Source organism: Dermatophagoides pteronyssinus, unplaced genomic scaffold (assembly GCF_027571235.1).
Source record: "Dermatophagoides pteronyssinus isolate colony J.1.1.1.1 unplaced genomic scaffold, Derpt_VIB-CSIC_2022.12 sq0003, whole genome shotgun sequence".
NCBI lineage: Eukaryota > Metazoa > Arthropoda > Arachnida > Sarcoptiformes > Pyroglyphidae > Dermatophagoides > Dermatophagoides pteronyssinus.
The window spans coordinates 3857220-3878374 of NW_027461527.1; the positions used below are offsets into that span (position 1 = coordinate 3857220).

At 29.4% G+C, this 21155-nt stretch overlaps 2 protein-coding genes and 1 long non-coding RNA gene across 11 annotated transcripts in view; 2 read left to right on the forward strand and 1 right to left on the reverse strand.

The window, feature by feature from the left end:
- The window catches only part of LOC142644844 (uncharacterized), a 27493-nt gene continuing 6338 nt past the window's right edge, over window positions 1-21155 (reverse strand). The window contains exons 1-3 of one of the 4 annotated variants that reach the window (XR_012846016.1): window positions 14353-14719; window positions 317-472; window positions 1-245 (exon numbers count right to left, since the gene is read on the reverse strand). This is a non-coding gene — a long non-coding RNA (uncharacterized LOC142644844). Of the gene's footprint in view, window positions 246-316; window positions 473-655; window positions 1751-14352; window positions 14720-21155 lie in introns of those variants that run through there. The other 3 variants (XR_012846017.1, XR_012846015.1, XR_012846014.1) reach the window with 3 other exon arrangements.
- On the forward strand, window positions 1898-10983 carry LOC142644843 (uncharacterized). Of its 5 annotated transcripts, XM_075819402.1 has the most exons (5): window positions 4879-5104; window positions 5249-5461; window positions 7126-7679; window positions 8010-8625; window positions 8691-10983. In XM_075819402.1, the coding sequence occupies exons 3-5, from the start codon at window positions 7256-7258 to the stop codon at window positions 9454-9456; spliced, it is 1806 nt and encodes a 601-aa protein (XP_075675517.1). In that variant the 5' UTR covers window positions 4879-5104; window positions 5249-5461; window positions 7126-7255; the 3' UTR covers window positions 9457-10983. The 5 variants fall into 5 exon arrangements, with proteins under 5 accessions (XP_075675520.1, XP_075675517.1, XP_075675518.1 ...); XM_075819405.1 differs by lacking the exons at window positions 4879-5104; window positions 5249-5461 and adding an exon at window positions 1898-2051; XM_075819403.1 differs by lacking the exon at window positions 5249-5461.
- Window positions 14734-21155, forward strand: part of LOC113790027 (uncharacterized) — a 14436-nt gene continuing 8014 nt past the window's right edge. Inside the window, exons 1-2 of one of the 2 annotated variants that reach the window (XM_075819401.1) lie at window positions 14734-15020; window positions 15729-15955. The gene's annotated coding sequence lies outside the window, so the exon portion shown is untranslated. Of the gene's footprint in view, window positions 15021-15088; window positions 15541-15728; window positions 15956-21155 lie in introns of those variants that run through there. The other variant, XM_075819400.1, reaches the window with a different exon arrangement.

Genomic DNA, 21155 nt, shown 5'->3' on the forward strand with positions numbered 1-21155 from the left:
AATTTTTTAAAAATAAACTTTTATTCCGACCAAGTTCATAAAAACTGAGAGATTGACATCTGTGTGATGCTTGTGTTTGATGGTCATTGAGCGTATATGTGATATGAGGGTAATGTTGAAGAATCAAAAAAAGTTTCTTGACCTTTGAACATTTGGTCGTTGATGATGCTTGATGCTTTGATAAATGGGCAAAAAGCACACGAGCTTCAGGTGGTGGTGATGAGGATCCGATTTCGAAAAAATTCCTGAGATAGTGATGAATCATTGTAAATAATCATTATCATCAAAGAGGGTATCATCAAAATTTTTTTGTTACCTTTACCTGTGTGTCGAAATAGTTGATTCAACCATCCATGATGATAATGATGCGGGAAATGGGCGGAGTTTTCTCTTCATTGTTGTTGCCATTGACACACCCTATAAGTATCGATTAACCAAAATATTCTTCTTTTGGTCACGTGTCACGTGTCACCTGTATAAAATGTCAACCGAAAACAAAAGGTAACAAAAGAAAGGATGAAAAGAAAGTTGAGAAAAAAAACTGATTGAAATTGAAAACAAAAGGTAAAGGGAAAACAAAGGTAATTCGTTGTTGTTGGTGACCTTCATCATCAATAAGCCACACCTTTTTTTGCTCTAAAGTTAACAAACTTACCTTTTTACCTTTTCTTCATTCATTATTACATAATTGCTGAGAATATTCCAATTTCGCTTTCGTTTCGTTTTTGTACACCTGAATTTTTGTTCTCACACACAGCGCACAATACATGGACAAAGGTTCATGACCTTACCATCATCATCATCATCATCATCAACAACAACAACAACCATCATCATCATCAGGTAAGATCCGATTATCTCATTATCATGATGAGAGGCAATTCTTGATGATGATGATGATGGTGAGGATGATCACGTGTATTCGCTTATTCGATGAACTTGACCATGAACTTTGTAAAGGTCAATCAAATGGATTTTTGAGAAAATTTCTGTTTTTTTTTCTTTCTTCACTTTGTCGAATTCAATCAATCAATAGACAATCTCTGTATTTGGAATGGCGTGGTCAATTTTTATCAAACCAAACAACAACAAGGAGCATAAGGATCGTTGAACTGAAACTGGCGTTTTGTTCTATTGCGGACGACGACATTTATTCATTCATTCAATATCGTTTGGTTTGGTTTGGTTCACATTGCACATCATTCATTCATTCATTCATGGTGGTGAAAAATGATAAAACCAGAAAAAAATATTCAACTTTGTCGCTAGCGCGTGCGCAACTAACCAAATAATCAAACTAAACTAAAAACTAACCAATCAAAAACCCGAAACACAGAAAAACATGCACATCATTTTATCTTCGTCTTCTTCTTCGATCAACCAACCAACCAAAACAGTCAAAAAAACCAAAGAAACCAGAGTGTTTTAAAAACCCGAATCAACAAACGAATTTTAACCATTGAACGGTCAACAACCAACCAAACAACCAAAATCGAAATGAAATTTTTCCGAATAAATTCCTGATCAGAAGAAAAATATCATCAAATTTCATTTGAAGAATTTTTTTTCAAAGTGCCTTTTTTTGAAATTTTTCTTTCGAAAAATTTTTTTATTCGTGTGTGTGCGTGTTGTGTGTCACACCGAAGAAGAATTTCATCAGAAAAATAATCCTTGATTTCCATTATAATCATGTATCAACAAATTCTTTCAGAATTTTACCAACAACAACAAGAATCGATCCAAATGAACAACCATAAATATCAATCATCGAAAACTAATAATGAAAATAATTTTAAACAAATATTATTTATTGGAAATGATAATGATGATACTGGACAAATAATAATGATGAAAATTATTTGATGTTTTCCTTTATTAATGAAATGAAATTAGAATTAGAGAAATTTTTCCTAAAAAAATTAGTTTTCCAGAATATTTATCTATTTTTCCTTGATTGTTTTTTTTCAAAATTCTTATTGCTTTTTGCTCTTGTGTGATATTATCATCGTAATTTGTTACCTTATTTTTTTATCAAATCGCCACCGAAAAAGGTAAGTTTTTCATTTCTTTTCCTTGTTTATCATCAAATGTTGTTGTTGTTGACAATACCTGGTTGTCTTTTTTGTTACCTGTGTTTATTTTGGGAAAAATTTTCCTTTTTCCTTTTTGTTTTTGTTTTCATTTTCGGTGTTAAAAAAAAACTTTTGGTTGTCAAGGCGGCTTCGGATTTTTAAAGCGTGTGACCTCTGTATGGCGTAGTTCAAAATATTATAACCAATTTTTTCAGTTTCCATGACGAATATTGAGAGATGCATAACACGCATGCATGCATGATGCTTTTTTTTGTTTTGTTTTTGTTTTCAAGGAGTACAATGACCTTCCATCGTTTGCTTGATTGAAAGAGGGTATTTACATCCAAATACTGGTTTTTTTTACTGGTTATATCATCCATTGTTGTCCGCTTATTGGCGCCACTTGTTTTTACATAATCATCATTCGTGAAAAAAATATGGAAGAGTTCATAGTTCGGTTGCAGTATTAATTCAAGCTTCAGAAGAGTGTTTTTCTCTTGTGCATCCATAACAAACAAATCCTATATATTATATTAACCATGATTGAATCCAATATGCGTTTGGTTGGTTGGTTGGTTGATCAGGACCTAAAAAAAAATCTATATGTGTGTATGGTGAGTGTGAGTGTTAAAAACGAGGCCATGATTTTCTGTGTGAGTGTCAATGTCTTCAGTCTTTTCGTTCGTTCATTCATTCATTCGTTCTATATATATCGTTAAACCCTGATATATAAAGGTCGGCGACCTAAACTATGGGCGCCTTCAAATATTATTAGGCGGTGAATCCAGTGTTGATGGATTCATCCAATTTCACTGCTGGATCAATTTTCATTCGTTATTTGAGGCTAATTTTTTTCTTCTTATTTTTTCTGGATGCATCACCACTGCAGTCAAAAAAAATCGTCATTTGGTATTTGACATTGATCGCTAGATGTCGCATAGATTCATTTTTTTCCCGAAATAAAGAATATTCTTGGATTCTCGAAAAAAATAGAATATTCTATTGGTCATGCACTATGACCTGACCTGGATTCTGCAAATGCTATATACTACTGAACATACACACCCAGAATAATTGATCAGGCAGTTCAAAAATGTAGAAAATGTTGTCGATTTTTTTTAACCCTGGGTTCGACAATAGAGGAAAAAAAATATTGACAATAAAATGTCGAAAGAAGAAAGAAACGAGGTTAGTAGAACTTTGATTCATCATTTTGGCTTGGTTTAATGATGATAATGATGAAGAAAGATTTTCATTTTTCTGTCGCATCATCATCATTTGCAAAGAATGTTTTGAAAAAGCCGATTTTAACCCTTTGATGATACACAAAAATGCATTTATCCTTTGTTAACAAAAAAAAATAACACTTTGTAGGACAACAATGGACATTTTTTTCGCTTTCACAAATTAGTTTGACATGATGATCCAATTGGAGCAATAACAAAATTGTTGTTATCGTTTCTCTGACTATAACCTTGATCTCAATCAGAATTGGGAACAGAATTGAATAAAATCAAAATAATCCTTGGGTTAAAAAAAAAATTATTATTCTGATCATCATTTTAAAACAAAACAGATGACAAAAAAATTTAACACTTAATTAATCGGGATGGGGACAAAAATTGATTTCGAATTGATTAATTCTATGAAACAGAGAAAAAACAAAATCTTTCTTTCTTTTTTGTTTTTCTACCACAAAGGCGTTATCATCATTGTCATTTGACATTGAAACACACACACACACATTTTTCACTTTTAACACTTGATGATGATAATGATAATTACTCCGCCTTGTTTTTTTTTCAAAAAAAAGTCTAAAAAACATCACCATTGTGTAGTGAGAAAGTGAAAAAAGACCATGAAAATTATCATCAAACACGGTGAAAATGAAAAACTGAATTCCTCAACAAATACGGAAAGAACAAAAAAAAATTAACAGTTTGTATCCATGACATCCATGAAAAAAAATTAAGACATTGAAAGTTATCTGATGTGTGGGTGGGTGTTGTCCTTGCTTCGTATAAACCGGTCACCCACATATAATTTTTTTTGCTTTCAATTTCAATGTAAATTTTCACTTTTTTTTCATTTTGGAAACAAAAAAGTAAAAGTTCCTTCCATTGTCAATCGATCGATCGAAAGATTAGAAATCGTTTTTTGTTATCAAATTTGTCTCTCTCACTTTTATCATTGATAAAATTAGCAAGATAAACATGCAAATCGCTTGACGCCACGAGTCTGACACACGAATTTGACCCTTATTTTTTCTGGTTTAATCCATTTTGGTGTTGTTGTTGGTAAATATTTGTATAGAGGGTGTATATTGGTTGATTTTTTTTTGTTGGAAATTTTCAATGAAAAAATCATACATTCGACATACTCCCGCCCGGCGCCATGTTTGCAGCCAAAAGCCAAAAGTAAAATCATTCTTCTTCTTTCCAATGATTGGTGGTGGCGGTGAATGGTGAATAGTAGATTTTTGTATGCATACTATGTGGTGGATAGAGCATTTTTTCAAACTAGGTCACGCCGGTGATGGAATGTTGTTTTATTTTTTGTGGTGGTAGTCACATTTCATTTCATTTTATCTTTCTCTTTTTCATTCACAGGGATTCATTTCAAAAACTGTTTTTTCCATTTGCTTGGAGAAAAAAAAAATGTTGATGGCTCCCTTCTTATGTTTTTAGAGAGAGAGAGAGAGAGAGAGAGAGAGAGAGAGAGAGAGAGAGAGAGAGAGAGAGGAAATACCGTTTTATTTATGCGCTTGCGACGATTTTTTGTTATCATTTCTTCTTCTTCTGTTTGCGTTTACAATTGGGCGCCAGCCCATTATTATCATCATTCTGAATGAATGATGGTGGTGGTGGTTTGAGGAATCTTTTTTTTTCTAACGGCCAGGACAAAAAAAAAGTATTGCTAAATATCTTTCTCTCTTTTCATTCATATCATTCAATTTTAGCTAAACTCTATGTATGTTCAGCATGTTCCACACACTTGGCGTCATCCAAAAACACTCTGTGCGTCTCTCTGTTGTAAGTTTCGTAGTTTTTAAAAAAATAGATATTCATTCACAGTCCTATTTAGTTCAATGTGTTTCTGTTTGCTTCTGTTTGTTCCTCTCTCTCTCTCTCTCTCTCTCTCTCTCTCTCTCTCTACTTTTTTCATTTCTGTGCCAGTATGCCAATGATGATGTAAAGTTGGTTGTGTTTTTTCTACTGGGTCGTCGAGGTTGTGAATAATAACGGTTCATAACCATTTTTGATATTCGGTCGATCGGTCGATTGGTCGATCCGTTTAATCCTTCGTTAGCCTTTGGCTCGTGTTCTCTTTTTGAATCTTCTTTCTTGACACAACAAAAAAAAATAAACAAATTCTGACATTTTTTGATGGTGAGTGTTTAGTGTTTGATTAGCTTTCACTTTTTGAAAATTATTTCCAATATTTCCACAATCTTTTCAATCATTTCAAACTACAACGTAAAGTTTTGTTTTCAATTTTGTGTTCCTGTTTAGTTTTTTCATCTCTGTTTTTCATTTAAATGTTTGTTTTTCTCTGATATTGACCTCGCTATCAATTTCCGGAATGCTAATTGAGTGTTAAATTATTTTCCATCAACCAACACACACACAACAACGACATTGACATTGATACAAATTTCAAAAAAAAAACAAAATTGCTGCCGGTTATAGTGATGTTCCAAATATTTAACTCTGTGTGCGTCTGTTTTGGTTTGAATGGTTACTATATTTAGAAACTGAATCAGTTTTTCTGGATCAAAAAAAATTCATTGAAGAAAACGAATGAAAAGAATTTCATTGCCCATAACATGTCTATATTTAAAGTTTTCTTCCGTCGTCGTCATCGTCATTGTTGTTGTCTGTTTTACTATTGATGATATTCTAATCATTGATTTGCGCAGAAGCGGTAGTTGTCATTGATGATGATGATGATCATCATTGCTTTCGTCATCATCATCATCATTAACATTTGTGGCGCCCGGTTTCTCTGTCTATCTATTTTCACTTCACTTTCTCTTTCACTTCTGTTTCAATTGATGTTTTTGATTATCAATTGACGCCAATCATCACTCAGATCTCCCTCCTACCATCGCTACTATTCACTATAAAAATATTGGCGTCATCCATTGATTAATAGGGTGTAATGTTAGGTAGGATGTTTGTTAGGCAATCGATGATTGACATTGTCCAACTTGTAGATAATCAAACGAAAAGATCAAATTCCGATTTGAGAGTTTTGGGTTCTATGATTTTTTCTATGATTAACAACCCTATCATGGTTGCTATGTTTTCTGATGATAATCTCTTTTCTTTTCTGTGTATTTCCGATGTCATTGTCTTCTTTCTTTTCTTTTTATTGCCATTCTTTTGTATAAAAACCAAGTGGATCTTGATTTTAGATTTAAGCAGAAAAACGTTATTGCCAATAATTTTTGTAATCCACCAGAAAAAAAGGTGATGATTATTCCGGTGAACAAAAAAACAATGATTACAACATTTGATTGTCATTTGGTTGTAACAAAATGAAATTTTGCTGTTGAATTTTTCGTCGTCTGATCACCTTATAGTGAAAATTATCATCTGTGTAATGCGCCTGTGTGAATTTTATGGCACGTTTTTTTTCGAAAAAAAATCATCCTTGGTACATTTTTGTTGTTCCGTATCTACATAGGTTTTGTTATCATCGAAACAACAAGAAAAGTCAGGAGAATTTACACCCATCAGTTTGTCTTTTTCTGGTTTGTTTTCTGCCATTATCAAATCAAATCAAATCGAGAGAAAATGTTACTTTTTCATGTTGAAATGATGATAAATATGATGATTATGTCAGTATCTCTCTCTCTCTCTCTCCTAGTGATGAAATATATAAAATGACTCACATTTTTTACATTACTTTTTTTAAATCAAGAATTTATCGATTGATTTGTTTTATTTGATTTGATTTTCCGTTTGTTTTTCATTTTTCGACCAAATTGCTAATAATGATTCTCTCGTTTTTTGTTTTCTCACCATACTTTATTATTATGACCAAACAGGATCTGACTTGCAAAAATTTCCATCATCATCCATAATCAAATATTCAACAAATCAATCGGATTTTCGAAAAAACTAACGTAAAAATTTCAACGTAAAAACAAAAGAAGCAAAGCAAAGCAGAAAACGAAAATGTTTAGTTTTCATAAACCAAAAATTTATCGTTCCATATTGGGTTGTTGTATTTGCCGGGCAAAATCATCATCATCACGTTTTACTGATAGTAAAAAATATGAATCAGAATTTGAAAAATGTTTTCGTTTAAAAAATGAAAAACGTTCAGGTGAAATTTGTAATGCATGTGTCCTGTTGGTAAAACGTTGGAAAAAATTACCCACTGGTACAAATAAAAATTGGCATCATGTTGTTGATGCACGTGCTGGTCCTGGTACAAAATCATTTAAATCATCATCAAAATCATCATCAAATAATGATGATAAACGTCGTCATCGACGTCAACGTCGATTATTATCATCATCAAATGTCAATAATAATGGTACAACAACAAATAAAAGTTCAAAAACTACAAACAACAATAATTCAACAGGAGGAAAATGTAAGTATTTTTTTTCTGTTAATGTTATTCATATCGCAAGGCAATCAACTTTGATTTTGGCACAACAACATTTATATCATCATTATCATCATTATGATAATTTCATAATTTCAAATAGCCTAGATTTTAAACGGGTTAAAAATTTACCTTGAAGGCATTTCATAATATTATCATAAATAAGTGTGTGCTAGATTTTTATGTTTTTCCCCTCTTACCTTCTTCAGTGTTAATCATATTAGATAAAAAAATTAACCCTTTAGGATTACCTATGGAATGTTTTTGATTGGATTTTGTTTTAATTTTCTCTCATTTTTTTCTCCCACTATTTAGTGACATTAATTGATCATCAAAAATCCTATTCATCAACAACATCATCATCACCAATACGTAGTGGTTGTGAATCATCCGACGACAATGATGATGATGATGATGATATTGATGATTTGGATGATGAAATCGATTTGGATGATGATTTAGATGATGATATTATTATTGATGAAACAGAATCAATATCGGATGTTGATTTAGTTGATGATATGGTTAATGTTGTTGTTGATTGTTTACGTAATCAACAAGAAGAAGATGATGATGATGATAATTGTAACAAAAACAATGGTAAAATCAATAATAATAATAATGATGATAATAATCGTCGATTAAGACGTTCAACAAGATTAGCAGCCACTGGTGGTCGTAGTCGTGGTAAATCTTATTCAATCAATGATAATGATTTATTAATGTCAACATATCATTATCGTACCAACAACAACAACAATAACAACAACAACAAATCCAATCAACAACAACAAATGCTCAAAAATAAACAAAATTCAAATATCAATAAACAACAACAACAAAGACAAAGACAAAAATTAATGATGAAATCTCGTAATCGTTTATATCGTGATAAATTTGTATCATTTTTAGATTCAAATATTTGGAAAAGGTTTGTTTTTTGTTTGGTTTGATTTTTACCTTTTGATTCTAAATTAATTTAACACCTTTTTTTAGAGAGAAAATATGCTGTGGAATTATATTCAAAGGTCCAAATAATGAAGTATTAATTTATCCGGAATTATTTCAACCATGTAGTTGTCGATCAATGTCAATGATGTCAACAACAACAACAAAATCATCAACCAACAACAACAACAACAAAATTATTGTTGATAATGATAAAACGATTCCAGCATTGATAAAACATGGTGAAAAAATGAATAGTTTTGATGATGATGATGAAGAAGACGAAGATGACGATGATATTGATGATGATGATGAGGAATTTCAAATTGTAAATGATGATGATCTAACAACAACAACAACATTAGCGACAACAACAACAAAACCACCGGCATTAATAAAACCATTCAATGATAATGATAATAGTAATAGTTCAACAATTAGCTGTACAAGTAATAATGGTGGACAGCAACAACAACAACAACAACAATTAACCCTTGTTGATCAAAGTATATCGATGTCCACCACCACCATCACCAAAACAACAACGAAAACATCATCTGTTGCTTGTGATGATGATAATGATGATTCATATTATTCAATCACTTCGGATCATTTATCAACAATATCATCATCATTAATTGATGATGATGATCTAAATAGTGAAAATTCTACAAATGAAATGATAACAAATTTTCATCAACAACAACAAAGCAAAACAAATGTCCATCTCCATCATAATCATCACCATCATCATCATAATCATCATTCAAAATCTGCTTCAACAAATCAACCACCATCATTGGCAGTTGTTTGAAGTTTGATTTTTCAATCTTATAAATTTTATCTTTATCAAATTAGGCTCAAATCTACTAAGTCAAATTAATTAATTGTCATTATCATCACACCATTATCATCATTCTCATTCAATGGTCATCATTGATCAAACAACACCTGTACAAATTATTAAACACTTTTAATTTACCTGGATATCTTTTCCTTTTTTTACAACCATTTTATTACACCTGAACTATTTTACTTTGATATCATCATCAATTAACACCCACCAGAATTTTAGCGGTTATTTTTTTTTCTTTTCAAATTAGGAATTTACTAAATTACAAAACAAACAAAGAAAGCTAACAAAAAAGGCTGCCAGCTACAGAAAACATTGACAAAAAAAACAAACTATTGTCGTTTTCATTTTGCTCTGAATTTTTTTTCAGAAATTTTTCCTTACTTTCTTTCTTCACCACCTTTTTGGCCTTAATTTATTGAATTAGTCTGACAAAATTCTTCTTCATTTTCTTGATTTTTTGCCCGAAAAAAAGTGAGCTTATTTCAGGCAAGCAAGCAGAAAAAAAAGCAATTTTTCTTATTTCATTTTTCATATTTATTTTCTTCTTTTTTAAAAAATTTTATTTATTTCATAAACAAACATTGGGTGCAAACTAGCTCTTCAAAAACAGAAAAATTTTGTTTGTCGTTTTTGGCAGTCGAATTTTCTCGGAAAAACTTTTTCGGAAACAAACTTTGTCAAATTCCTTCCTTTCTGGAAACATTTCTCTTGTTATCATTTTTTTTGTTGCTTTTTCTATTTATTTATCTGATACTCTTTTTCTTCTCTCTCTCCATATTTGAGAAATATTCTTAGGTACCTTATAAACACATTTTTATAATTCATTACAAACTAATTAATTACAAATTTTTTTTAATTATGAAAAAAAATCGATACAAAGGCCGTTTGTGTGCAATAATAATAATAATTATAATAATAATGATTTTTTTTCATTTACAAAATCATTATTTGTCCCCCTCTCACAAAAATTATCATCATTCATTTGTAATTTGTAATTTTTTTTCTTATTATTTATTTATTTTCACATCAAATATTGTATTTTTATTTTATTGTAATTTGTATTTTTTATTTATATTTATTTTTCCTTCCTCATCTTGTAATAATTTTTACATTAATCAATGTTCCTTTACTATATTTTAATTTTTTTAAAAAATTTTTTTGTTTTAAAAATTCTTATTATTTTCATTATTCATCATCACCACCAACAAATATTATTACTAAGAATTAACACTTGATTATATTGCCGGGACATATTGCTATTCTTGTATGAAATTCTTATTTGAAAAGAATTTCATTCTTATCACACATGATTACAAACAAAAGTACAATGCACACACACACATGGCCACGAATATATCCTACCGAATTTAACCAAGCACCACTGCCTATTGGTTTTTTCCCCCCTCCATTTTAATCCTTTCGTTTCCAACACACACCAAATCCCTTTTTGGATACCTAATTAAAGATGATAAAATCTTTCGTTTTTTTTCGTTTGTTAGCCAGAATCTTTTTTCCTTTCAAAAGAGCTGGTAGAATCAAAAACAAAAAACTTTTACAACAACAAAAAAGTACAAATTTTTTTTTTTTAAATTACAAAAATTTCCTTTTTCTGGTTTGTTTCCTATTTACAATCACATGATATTTGTTTCTCTCGATTTCTCACAGTTACTATTTTATTTTGTTTTTGCTTTTTGATTTTTGATCGAAAATCAAAAGAAAAAAAGGATGAATGTGTGTCAAAAATCCTGGTGAATTTCTTCTCGATTTCTTATTCTTCTTCTTCTTCCAGAAAATTTCTTCCTGAAAAATTTCTTCAAACAATTTTTTTTTCTTAATGAATTTTTATTCAAAATTATAATTATAATTATAACTAATTAATTAATTCATTAATCAATTTTTTTTTTAAATAATAAATTAATAAATTAAATAAATTTGAAATTACAAAGTAAAAAGTTAAAAAACAAACATTTTTATGCAACCACCGACGACAGATGGCGTCAGTGTTTCCATTTTTTTCCCCCCTCACAGGTAAAATATCGTATTTTCCCAATCAATCAGGAAATTCAGAATCCAGAATCCAGAATTATTTTATATTTGTTTGTTTATCATTATTAGAATATTCATTCCTCATTTGATAAAACAAAATGTCAAAATACAATTTGATTATGACAATGAATGAATTCAATATCAAATCAATCTTTATTATCATCATCATCATATTGACTGACTCAGCGACTGATCAATATTTGATGAATAACAAAAAATTCAATTAATGATAATCAAATTATTCTGTTTTGTTTGGCTATATTGAAAATGAAACGTCAATTCAATTCGGCAAAAAAAAAATAACCCCTAGAATGTCACGAATGTCACGATCATCAATTGGTTGGCTATCAAAAAAAATGTCGCACGCTCGACGCCATACAAAATGGAGAAAAATGATAATTTGCTTTTCTCTCTATCGTCCTGGTCTATAAATAAACTACTATCCCTTTTGGTGTTTGGAAACTGGAATCAATATGTGATCAATAATAATAATAATAATAATGATGATGATGGCGGAAAACTACCAATTTTCATAATATTAATCAATTGAATAATCGCGTCGAGAATTGACGTCATCATCGGTTTGAATAATATTTTTTATTCTGATTCTTCAATTCAATTCAATTCAGTAGTAGCTACTTACTATTTATTGCTACTACTACTACTACTATTTCGATTATTTACCATATGGTTATTCGTTTTTTTTTTTTTTTTTTTTGATAAAAAAATATGCAAACACGATTGCCGGAAATGATGATGATAATGATGAAGAGATAGCCAGTAAAATTATTCCAAAAAAAAAGAGTTAAATTTTTTTTACAAGAATGTGATTCATAGTTGAGTGAGGTTAGGTTGATGACTATGACTGTGATTTATAGTTCAGTGAGGTTAGGTTGATGACTATGCCTATGACTGTGATTCATAGTCAAGTGAGGTTAGGTTGATGACTGCAAGCTATCGGTTAGCAACTCACATTTTCCTTCAAAGCCAATTTTAAGGGTAAAATTTTTAAGGGAAAAAAACTGTATATAAAAATTAATTTGATTCAGATTAACTAAAAAAAAATAATGACCAAAAAACAAAATCCATGTAATTTTTGTGATCATTAACAAAAAACATAATCCTTTACTAAGAAAAAAATCCATTTTTTCCTCCAAAACACAAAAATTAATGAAGAAGATTCCAATTCGAATTCAGATCAAAAAAAAAATTTCACTTTAATTAAATTCAAAAAGCGAAAATTCAATCTCAACCTACTCTCTCCCCCCTCTATCTCTACCCAGATTTCAACCCAATAATAATAATAATAATGTCAAGTTTTTCATTTCATTTCATTTCATCACTTTAGGGCTAGAAATGTTTTTTCAAAATTTATTTTTTATTTTTTTCAATTGAATTTTTTCTCCCATACAAACAAAACAAAACAAAACAAAACAAAACAAACGAATGACATTATTGTTATCACAATGTTTGTTTGTTGTCGACAGAAAAAAAATGAATTTTGAATTTTTTTTTTTTGAAAATTTTCAACCCCTATGTACCTTTAGGGAAAGTTTATTTAATTTAAATGATAATGATATTTTCGATTTGATTCTGGATTCTTTTTGATGAAAAACCAAAACAAAACAAAAAAAAAAGTTTGTTTCCCTGATAATGGTGGTATCCACGTATACGCCAAATGGTTAATAATAGACGAATGACTATTTTCTATTTTCGGGAACCAAGAAAAAAAAACAAACTAACAACAACAACAGAATATTATTACAGAATTCTATTGCTGTTGTTGTGGACGGTTTTATTTTTTTCCCCGAAATAAATCTTGATGGAAAATACTTGTAATGTTGTTTTTGTTGTTGTTTTCTGTTTTTCTTAGATTTCTGCTTTCTGAATTCGAAATGAATTCAGAATTTTTTTTTGAATTTGTTTCGTTTTTCTTTTGGAAACTTTTTTCTTGCTTCTTGCGATACAAAATGATGGATCATCGTGCAAAATGAACGAAAAGAAAGCAAACGAAACAACAAGGCCAACAACTACTACATGACATCTTTGAATTCGGTGAAAAAAAAACAGATTATTTTTGCTATTGAAGGACACACAAAACAAATCGGTTTGTTTGAAAGAAAATTTCCCGGAAAGAATGACAGAAAAAAAAATAGAACCGGCAATTTAGAATTCAGAAATTACAACACTTTTGTTGTTGTTGTTGTTGAATTGGAAATTTATTCAACAACAACAACAACAATTTACAATGATTATTATGTTATTCATAATTATTATTCATAATTGTTTTTCTGGGAAACTTTTCCGGTAAAAAAATTTCCAGGAATATTTCCCATAATAATGAAGAAATTATTATGTGTTTGTTTGTAAATATCATCATCATCATCAACTTGACAACGAAATTGATTCAAACCGGAATCAAATCATCATCATCATCATTATTACCCTGACAACCGAAAATTAACCGAAAAAAAACCCGGCAAAAAAAAACACAGAAAAAGAAAAAAGAAAAAACTAGGTCACAACTCCTATCGTCGATCATAGAAAAAATTTGAATTTTTTTTTTTTGTTTCTGGGTTGCCTATAGAATTTGGTTGTAGAATCAATGAAAATTTGTTCTGATTTTTGACAGCTGCTTATTGTTTTCATCGATTGTTTATTGTTGTCTTTTCTATTGTCTTTTTGATGATAACAAATTTCATCATCATCATCAACAGAAACGACGACGAAAAAAACAAAAATTCTTCATTTCAGATCAATTTTTTTCTGGTTCAGAATCATCATTACATAACAACAACATGTACTCACAGAATTTGGGGAGGGGGTACAGCTTATCCGTAGAATCGCCAAAAACTCAGATATTCTGTATATGGGTACCACCAATTTATCAATGATCAATACCAGAGGAGGATATATATACCCGTTCGAATGCTAGCGGTATATGAATTTATTGGTTCAATATCCTGATGAATCCATTTGATAGTAGTAGTAGTAGTAGTAGTGGTTAACGGAAAAACAAGTCCCCCCCTTCAAAAATTGAGCCAAAATATTACAGCATCATCATCATCATCATCATCATCAACAACAAAATCAACATTTTTGATATCACCGTTATCGGTTATTTTAGTTTTCATTGTGAACTTTTTTCTGCTTGTTTGTTTGGTTTGAATCCGGTTTTTTTCTTCTTTTTTACCCAAAAAAAATAACTGTGTTTGAAAATTCTTCAAATGTTTGTTGTTGTTGTTGTTGGCAATGGTGGTAGTGGTGATGATGATGATGTCACTGGATCCATTCTGTAGGAGAAGCATATCGAATAAGTAAACCGAAAAAACATTGACCGAACCCAAATTGTTGTTTGTGTGTTTTGATGTTCGATTCGAACACCAAAAACTCTGCTTGTGCTGACTTCCATAACAAACTTGCGCCCAAAAACAAAAAAATTTTTGACGTTTGTTTGTCAAATTCTGCTTATTCTGGTATGTATATTTCATTCTCATTTTGTTTTTTTGTTTTGTTTTGTTTTTTGTTTTTGGTTCTATGTTTTATATCGTTGATGATCTGTGTGTGTGCGATTCTGTGTATGTTTGTGTATGTTTTCGGATCCATGAGGTTTTGAAGACGACAACAACAAACAAGCAACGATTGATTTTTTCGTTTTTTTTTGTTTGGATTTCATCAGCAGAAAAACCAAGAAAATCCAGGAAAAAACATCAATCAAATTGATTATCGATAGTTAAATTTTTCGGGAATTTACCCCGAAAGAAATCAATCGTCATTCAAAAACCGGATGATCCGGTAAATTTTCTTTACAATTTGAAAAATTCATTCATTTCAGAATTAAAGAAAAGAAAAACGACTGAATAAAATGCCGACAAATGAAAAAGAGAGAGAGAGAGAATTTTATATCCAAAATAATTATGATTTGAACAACAACTTGAACAACAACAACATTGTGCGTGACCAGAATCATTGAAATTCATCATCACCATCTTCCTGGTATATATTTTTTCTTCTTATTTCAAGTTTCTAACATTTAAAAGTTGTTGTTTTTTTTGTTGGTTGTTGTTGTCGTCGTTATCATTATCATCTTTATTATTATTTCATTTTGGTTCTTTTATTGATTAATGATTCTGTGAATGATTCCTGTAATCTTTTTTCTTTTCTCTTTTCCACTCTTCTTTAAGGTGTAGAATATTCCTGAGAAACCAAGAGAAACACAACCAGAATATCTTGAATCAGTCAAAAATGTCATAATCATCATTATAAATAATTGTTTATTCATCGATTGAACCACAACAATCAAAGTTTACCACCGAATTTAGATAAAAAGTCATAACAAACAAACAAAAATAGTGAGAAAACAAACGACACCTCAAATCAACCAGCCAGCCAACCAACCAAACAAAATAAGGTAAGTTTTTTTCGAAATGAAAATCAATCTGATCAGATTTTGAATTCTATTTTTAATCATTATCATATGATGATGATGAATTTTCTGTTTGTTTTTTTTCTTCTGTCAAACTTGATTTGATTTTTGTTTGTTTTAACCGTCGTCGTTCATATTGTATACGAAAAGATTAAATAAATGCAATCAATGTGTGTGTGTGGTTGAAGGGCAAATTGTTTTTTAAATCGGATGAAAGCGAAAATTTAAAATTTCAATTTTTATTCGCTCTTTCGACAATGTTCAAACAGCTAGAAAATTTGAAACGTTGACATTTTCTTTCTTTCACTGTTTTCATCTTAATTCTGTAGAATTATTGAGAATTTTCGGTTTAAAAAACAAAAAAATTTATTTTATTTTATTTTGTGCTTGAATTGACTTTCAAGTTCTTCTTTTCGTTTTCATCTTCATCATTGGTTGTTAGGTAGAAATTCTGTACAATTACCTATGCAATCATCACATATATAGAGAATCGTATATATGCACCACACACACACACACACGTTGAATTTCTTATGTTTGAATTATAAAAAACAAAGATGTATTCAACCGAAAAAATAAGTGTAAATTAGCAAAATTGAAACATATAAAGAGAATCCTTTTTTCATCAGAATTTTTCAGCAAAAAGCAACAACAACAAACGCCAATCATTTTTCATTAAACAAATGATTTTGATTTTGTTTTACCTTGATGAAGATGATGAACGAAACTACAAAACAAATTACGAAATATTCCAAAGAATCTTCCATTTGGGAATAATTTTAACGGGGAAAAGAAAAAAAAATTCTCCAAAATACATTCACATTGTTTAAAAAACAACATCTTTTCGATAAATCGATAGTAGAGTATGGATCAATAATAATAATTTTTACTTTAATGATTATTATTAGATTATTATTTTGTATTTTGAAATGGATTTACGAATTGTTGCTGCTACTGTTGTTGCTGTTGTTGTTGTTGTTGTTGAAATTCAAGTAAAAAAAGAAAGAATCAAATCGATTGATCGAGTGCAACAACAACAACCTACCAACAAAGCAAAGAAAAAAACTACCCGATTCAATTCGATAATTCTCAAGGGAAAATTTTTTTCCCATTTTGAAGATGCTAAAATCAAATAAATAAATAAAAATAATGGCCATCATCATCATCATAGTGTTGATGTGATTGTTAATGGCATTGAAAATCATAGCTTCGTTTGTCTTGTTTGTTTCCATAAACAAATTGATGCGGCTCTTCACATTTTTTTTTCTCTCTCTCTCAATAAAATGGTCCATTATTGTTATTGTGTTTCGGGCAGAAAAAAACAACCCAATGTGATGTTTTACTAAAATTCATATACCTATATCGCAAATATAGAACTGAATAGTCAGCCAAAAAAACAAACGTATTTTTTATCGACATTTTCATTCGTTTTTCTCTGGTTCTGGTCCATTACATTGTGTAGTTAAATATTTTTTTCTGAATCGTTCGATTAATAAATTTTGTAGTGTAGAGTCTACATTGTAGACTTTTATAATAATGCCGATGGCATTTGTAATAATTGTCTTCTGTCGTATAGAAAAAAAAGACGTTGAAACATATCAATAAATTATTATTTTCCATAGGGAAGAAATGAAATCCAAAAAATTCCAAAGTATTGATTTTTCTTTTCTTACACAGGTATTCACAGCTTTTCAACAAAAAAAAAATATTTTTTCTTATCGACAGTTATGATAAGTTATTATGTTTTTCTTTTTCGCTCCAATATTGTTTACATTGTGGTCACGAAACCTACAATATTTTTCAAAAAGAGAGAGAGAGAAAGAATGAAAATTCCATTTTCAAAATTGAATTGCCAAAAAGATTTGTACTGAATATATTCTTTAGAATATTCTTGTTTGAATCGATGAAATTCTGTGAGAGAGACAGAGAGAAAAGATGATACAAGTATGAAAAAAATTTAAACATTTTTTTCTTTCTCTCCCAAAATTCTGTGTTTCATTTGTAAGTGGGTGTTTGGTTGGTGTATGTCGACCATTCATTTATCATTTTTTTGGGGAAAAAGTTTGGTTTTTTATTCATTCATTCATTTCTGGTTTGCATTTTTTTTTTGTTTGACATAACATTTACAAGCTGTTTGCTGAGATGTTTTTTCAGTTTTCTGGTTGTCTGGTTGGTAGACCAAACAAATAGCAGGTGTAAAAATAGCATCGCCTGTCAAGAAATTACTGTATGTATTGTTTCCCGAATATTTATGAGAGGCATTATTATTATTATTATTTATCCACTGAATAACCGAGAGAAAACATGAATAACAATAATGATAATGATGAAAAAGGATGTTCAGAATTTTAAAATTTTATGTAATTTTTTTTTACTTTTTAACTGACTGTAACCAGAACAGAAAAAAAACATTCAATTACGTTTTAATGATGATGATGATTGTGTGTTTGTATAGTGAATTTCATATTATAAATGAAATGAAATGGTTTTTTTGGTTATTAAATTAAATTCATATATGAATAGTGAGTGTGTTGGTGAGGAAAGGGTTGTTTTGAAATAAATTTCTAGAATTTTTTTTCACTATTAGGGGTTTCACACTAGCAGCAATGTGAATGAAATATTTCAAATGCAATATTTCACTACATTTCAGCCTTATGGACTGAAATATTGCATTTGAAATATTTCATTCACATTGCTGCTAGTGTGAAACCCCTATAATAAATTTTTTTCTTGACTAATAAAAATTAATGTCAGAATAGGAAGGTTTTTTTGTTTGTTTGTTCTGGTGAAAACGATGGAATAAGATTTAGTGAGATAGAACGTGGGTGTTAAATGTTTTTTTTTTTGTTTTTGTTTTGAATTTATGTTTAGTTGGAATTATCAAATAGAAAATTTGTTTCAATTTTCTATAGCTGAATAAAGAGGAGATATTCAAGGTTGTGTCTATTCATGAATTTTATCCACTCGGGAACCTGAATTTTTTTCGAAATCTAACAAGAATAAATTGATTGACAGTGAATATATACAGAGTTTTTCTCTCTTGTTTTCTTTCTCTGGAAAGTCAAAGAAAAAAAACATTCTCATGAAAACATTCTCGATCGATAATATTAACATTGAAACATAGAATATTCTTTTTATTATAAGACAAATGATGAGAGAGAGAGGTAGACCAATGAAAAAATATAGATCAAAATAGATTTTTTTTATTTTGTTTTTTTGATTAGATTAGATTTGGTTGTTGTTTGTTGTTGTCGTCATCATTTGCTTGTATTCTCATTTAGGTTTTTTTTTTTGTTGTTGTTAATATTCTTCGAATGAATAGACGAAAAAAAACAAGCCAAAAGTTTTTTTTTGCTTGTTTGTTTTTGTTTGCTTGTTTGTTCGTCCCAACAGAAACAGAAACAAGGCTATTTTGTTTCTGGTTGTTGAATCTTTTTTTTATTCGTATATTTGTATAATGAAAATAGCATCTTTGGAAGAAAAATTTTCTCATTTCTTTCTCTCTCTATCTTCAGGTAAGATAAGATAAAAGGTAGGTAGGTGGATTTTTCCCCCCTCCAAACAAAAACAAAATAATGAGATTTTTTTTCCAATTAATTTTTTCCATCTTATTACATTTCAATGTTAATGTTGATGATGAGGATGGCTTCTTCTTCTTTTTTTTTCGTTACATCCGGTGAATGAAAAATTGATAATTTATGAGCTGGGTTCTTTTTTGATTATTCTATGGAAACATGGAGCAAGAAAGGAATGGGAAGCAATATTCCATTGAAACTTTGAACTTTGAAATTTTCGTTTGTTTTCTCTCTCTTTCGATAAATGTATAGATTGAAAATTATCAATTAAGATTATGGATGTTTTTGCATCTGTCATGACTTTTTTTTTTGTTTTTGGTTCAAAATTCAATTTATTTTTATGTCATGTTAGGTTTTTTGGTGTTGTTTGTTGTGAAAAATCCCAAAAATAAACATTTCAATAAGAATTGAATTGAAATTTTTTAAAATTTGAAACTTTGAAATTTTTTTCTTATGTTTTCTTATGTTATTTGAAACTTTTCATATTTTCAAATTTGAAAGAATTTTCTTTTTTCAAAAAGAATCTCAAATTCCAAAAAAAGAAATTCTTTTTTTTGTTTTGTCAGAAGAAATTCTTTCAGCTCTGCCCGATGATCATCTGGTTCATGATGGCAGAAAACTTGGACATTTTTAGCATCATTTCATTCATTCATTTACCATTCAAACATTATTTCAAACATAATAATCTTCTTTTTTCTGAGAAAACTGATATCATCATCTCTTTGTTGTTGTCAGAACTTTTCAATATCTGATGATCTTCATTAACTTTTTTTTTCGCACATCATATACAAAGAATCCTTTTTTGTTTTGTTTGGGAAAGAAGTTTATATTTGTTTTTTACACAGATAAACAAAAAAAAAAAACAAACATTTTATTTTTATCGGCTCGAATCTATCTGCTTTTTTTTGATTCTTTCGAGATAAAAACTTTTTTTTTGTTTTCTTGAAAAAACAAAAAAAAAAGTTTTCAGGACAATTCTTGATTCCAAACAAACCAACCAAGCAAAAAAGTCAATCCAATATGTAAACATTGTTTTAACAAACACTATTTGATTAGATAAACAAAAAAGACAATCAAATAAAATTCGTAGACTTGACTTTTCGTTCGTGGTTTTGCAAATTTGAATTTTTGTTTTTGAATTTGCGTATTTTTTTGTTTGTTTTGTTTCGCACTTCATTGAAATTCTTGATGAACTTTGATCTTAAATAATTATTTTCTGGTGATGATTCTTATTTGATGAACTGAAATGATGGATAATAATAATGAACGTTTTTAAATGATTCTGTAAACACTACTCGTCTTTTTTTCTGGTTGTTGTTGTTGGCGAATATTGATGAAAATATGAAATTATTACGTCAACAAATGAAAAAAAAAGATTCATCAAACGATGTGTGAACCAAAGAGAGAGAGAGAGAGAGATGTCAAAACTTTGTTGACAAATATTTATTCTTGTGTGTGTGTAGGATAAAGCAGAAAGGAATTTCAATTATCATCATAATAATAATAATGATGATAAAAGACGAAAATTGATATCCTCATCATCCTCATCGATATGATATATGATGAAAAAAAATTTGCAATTTTAATCTTGAATTTCATTTCATTGTCAA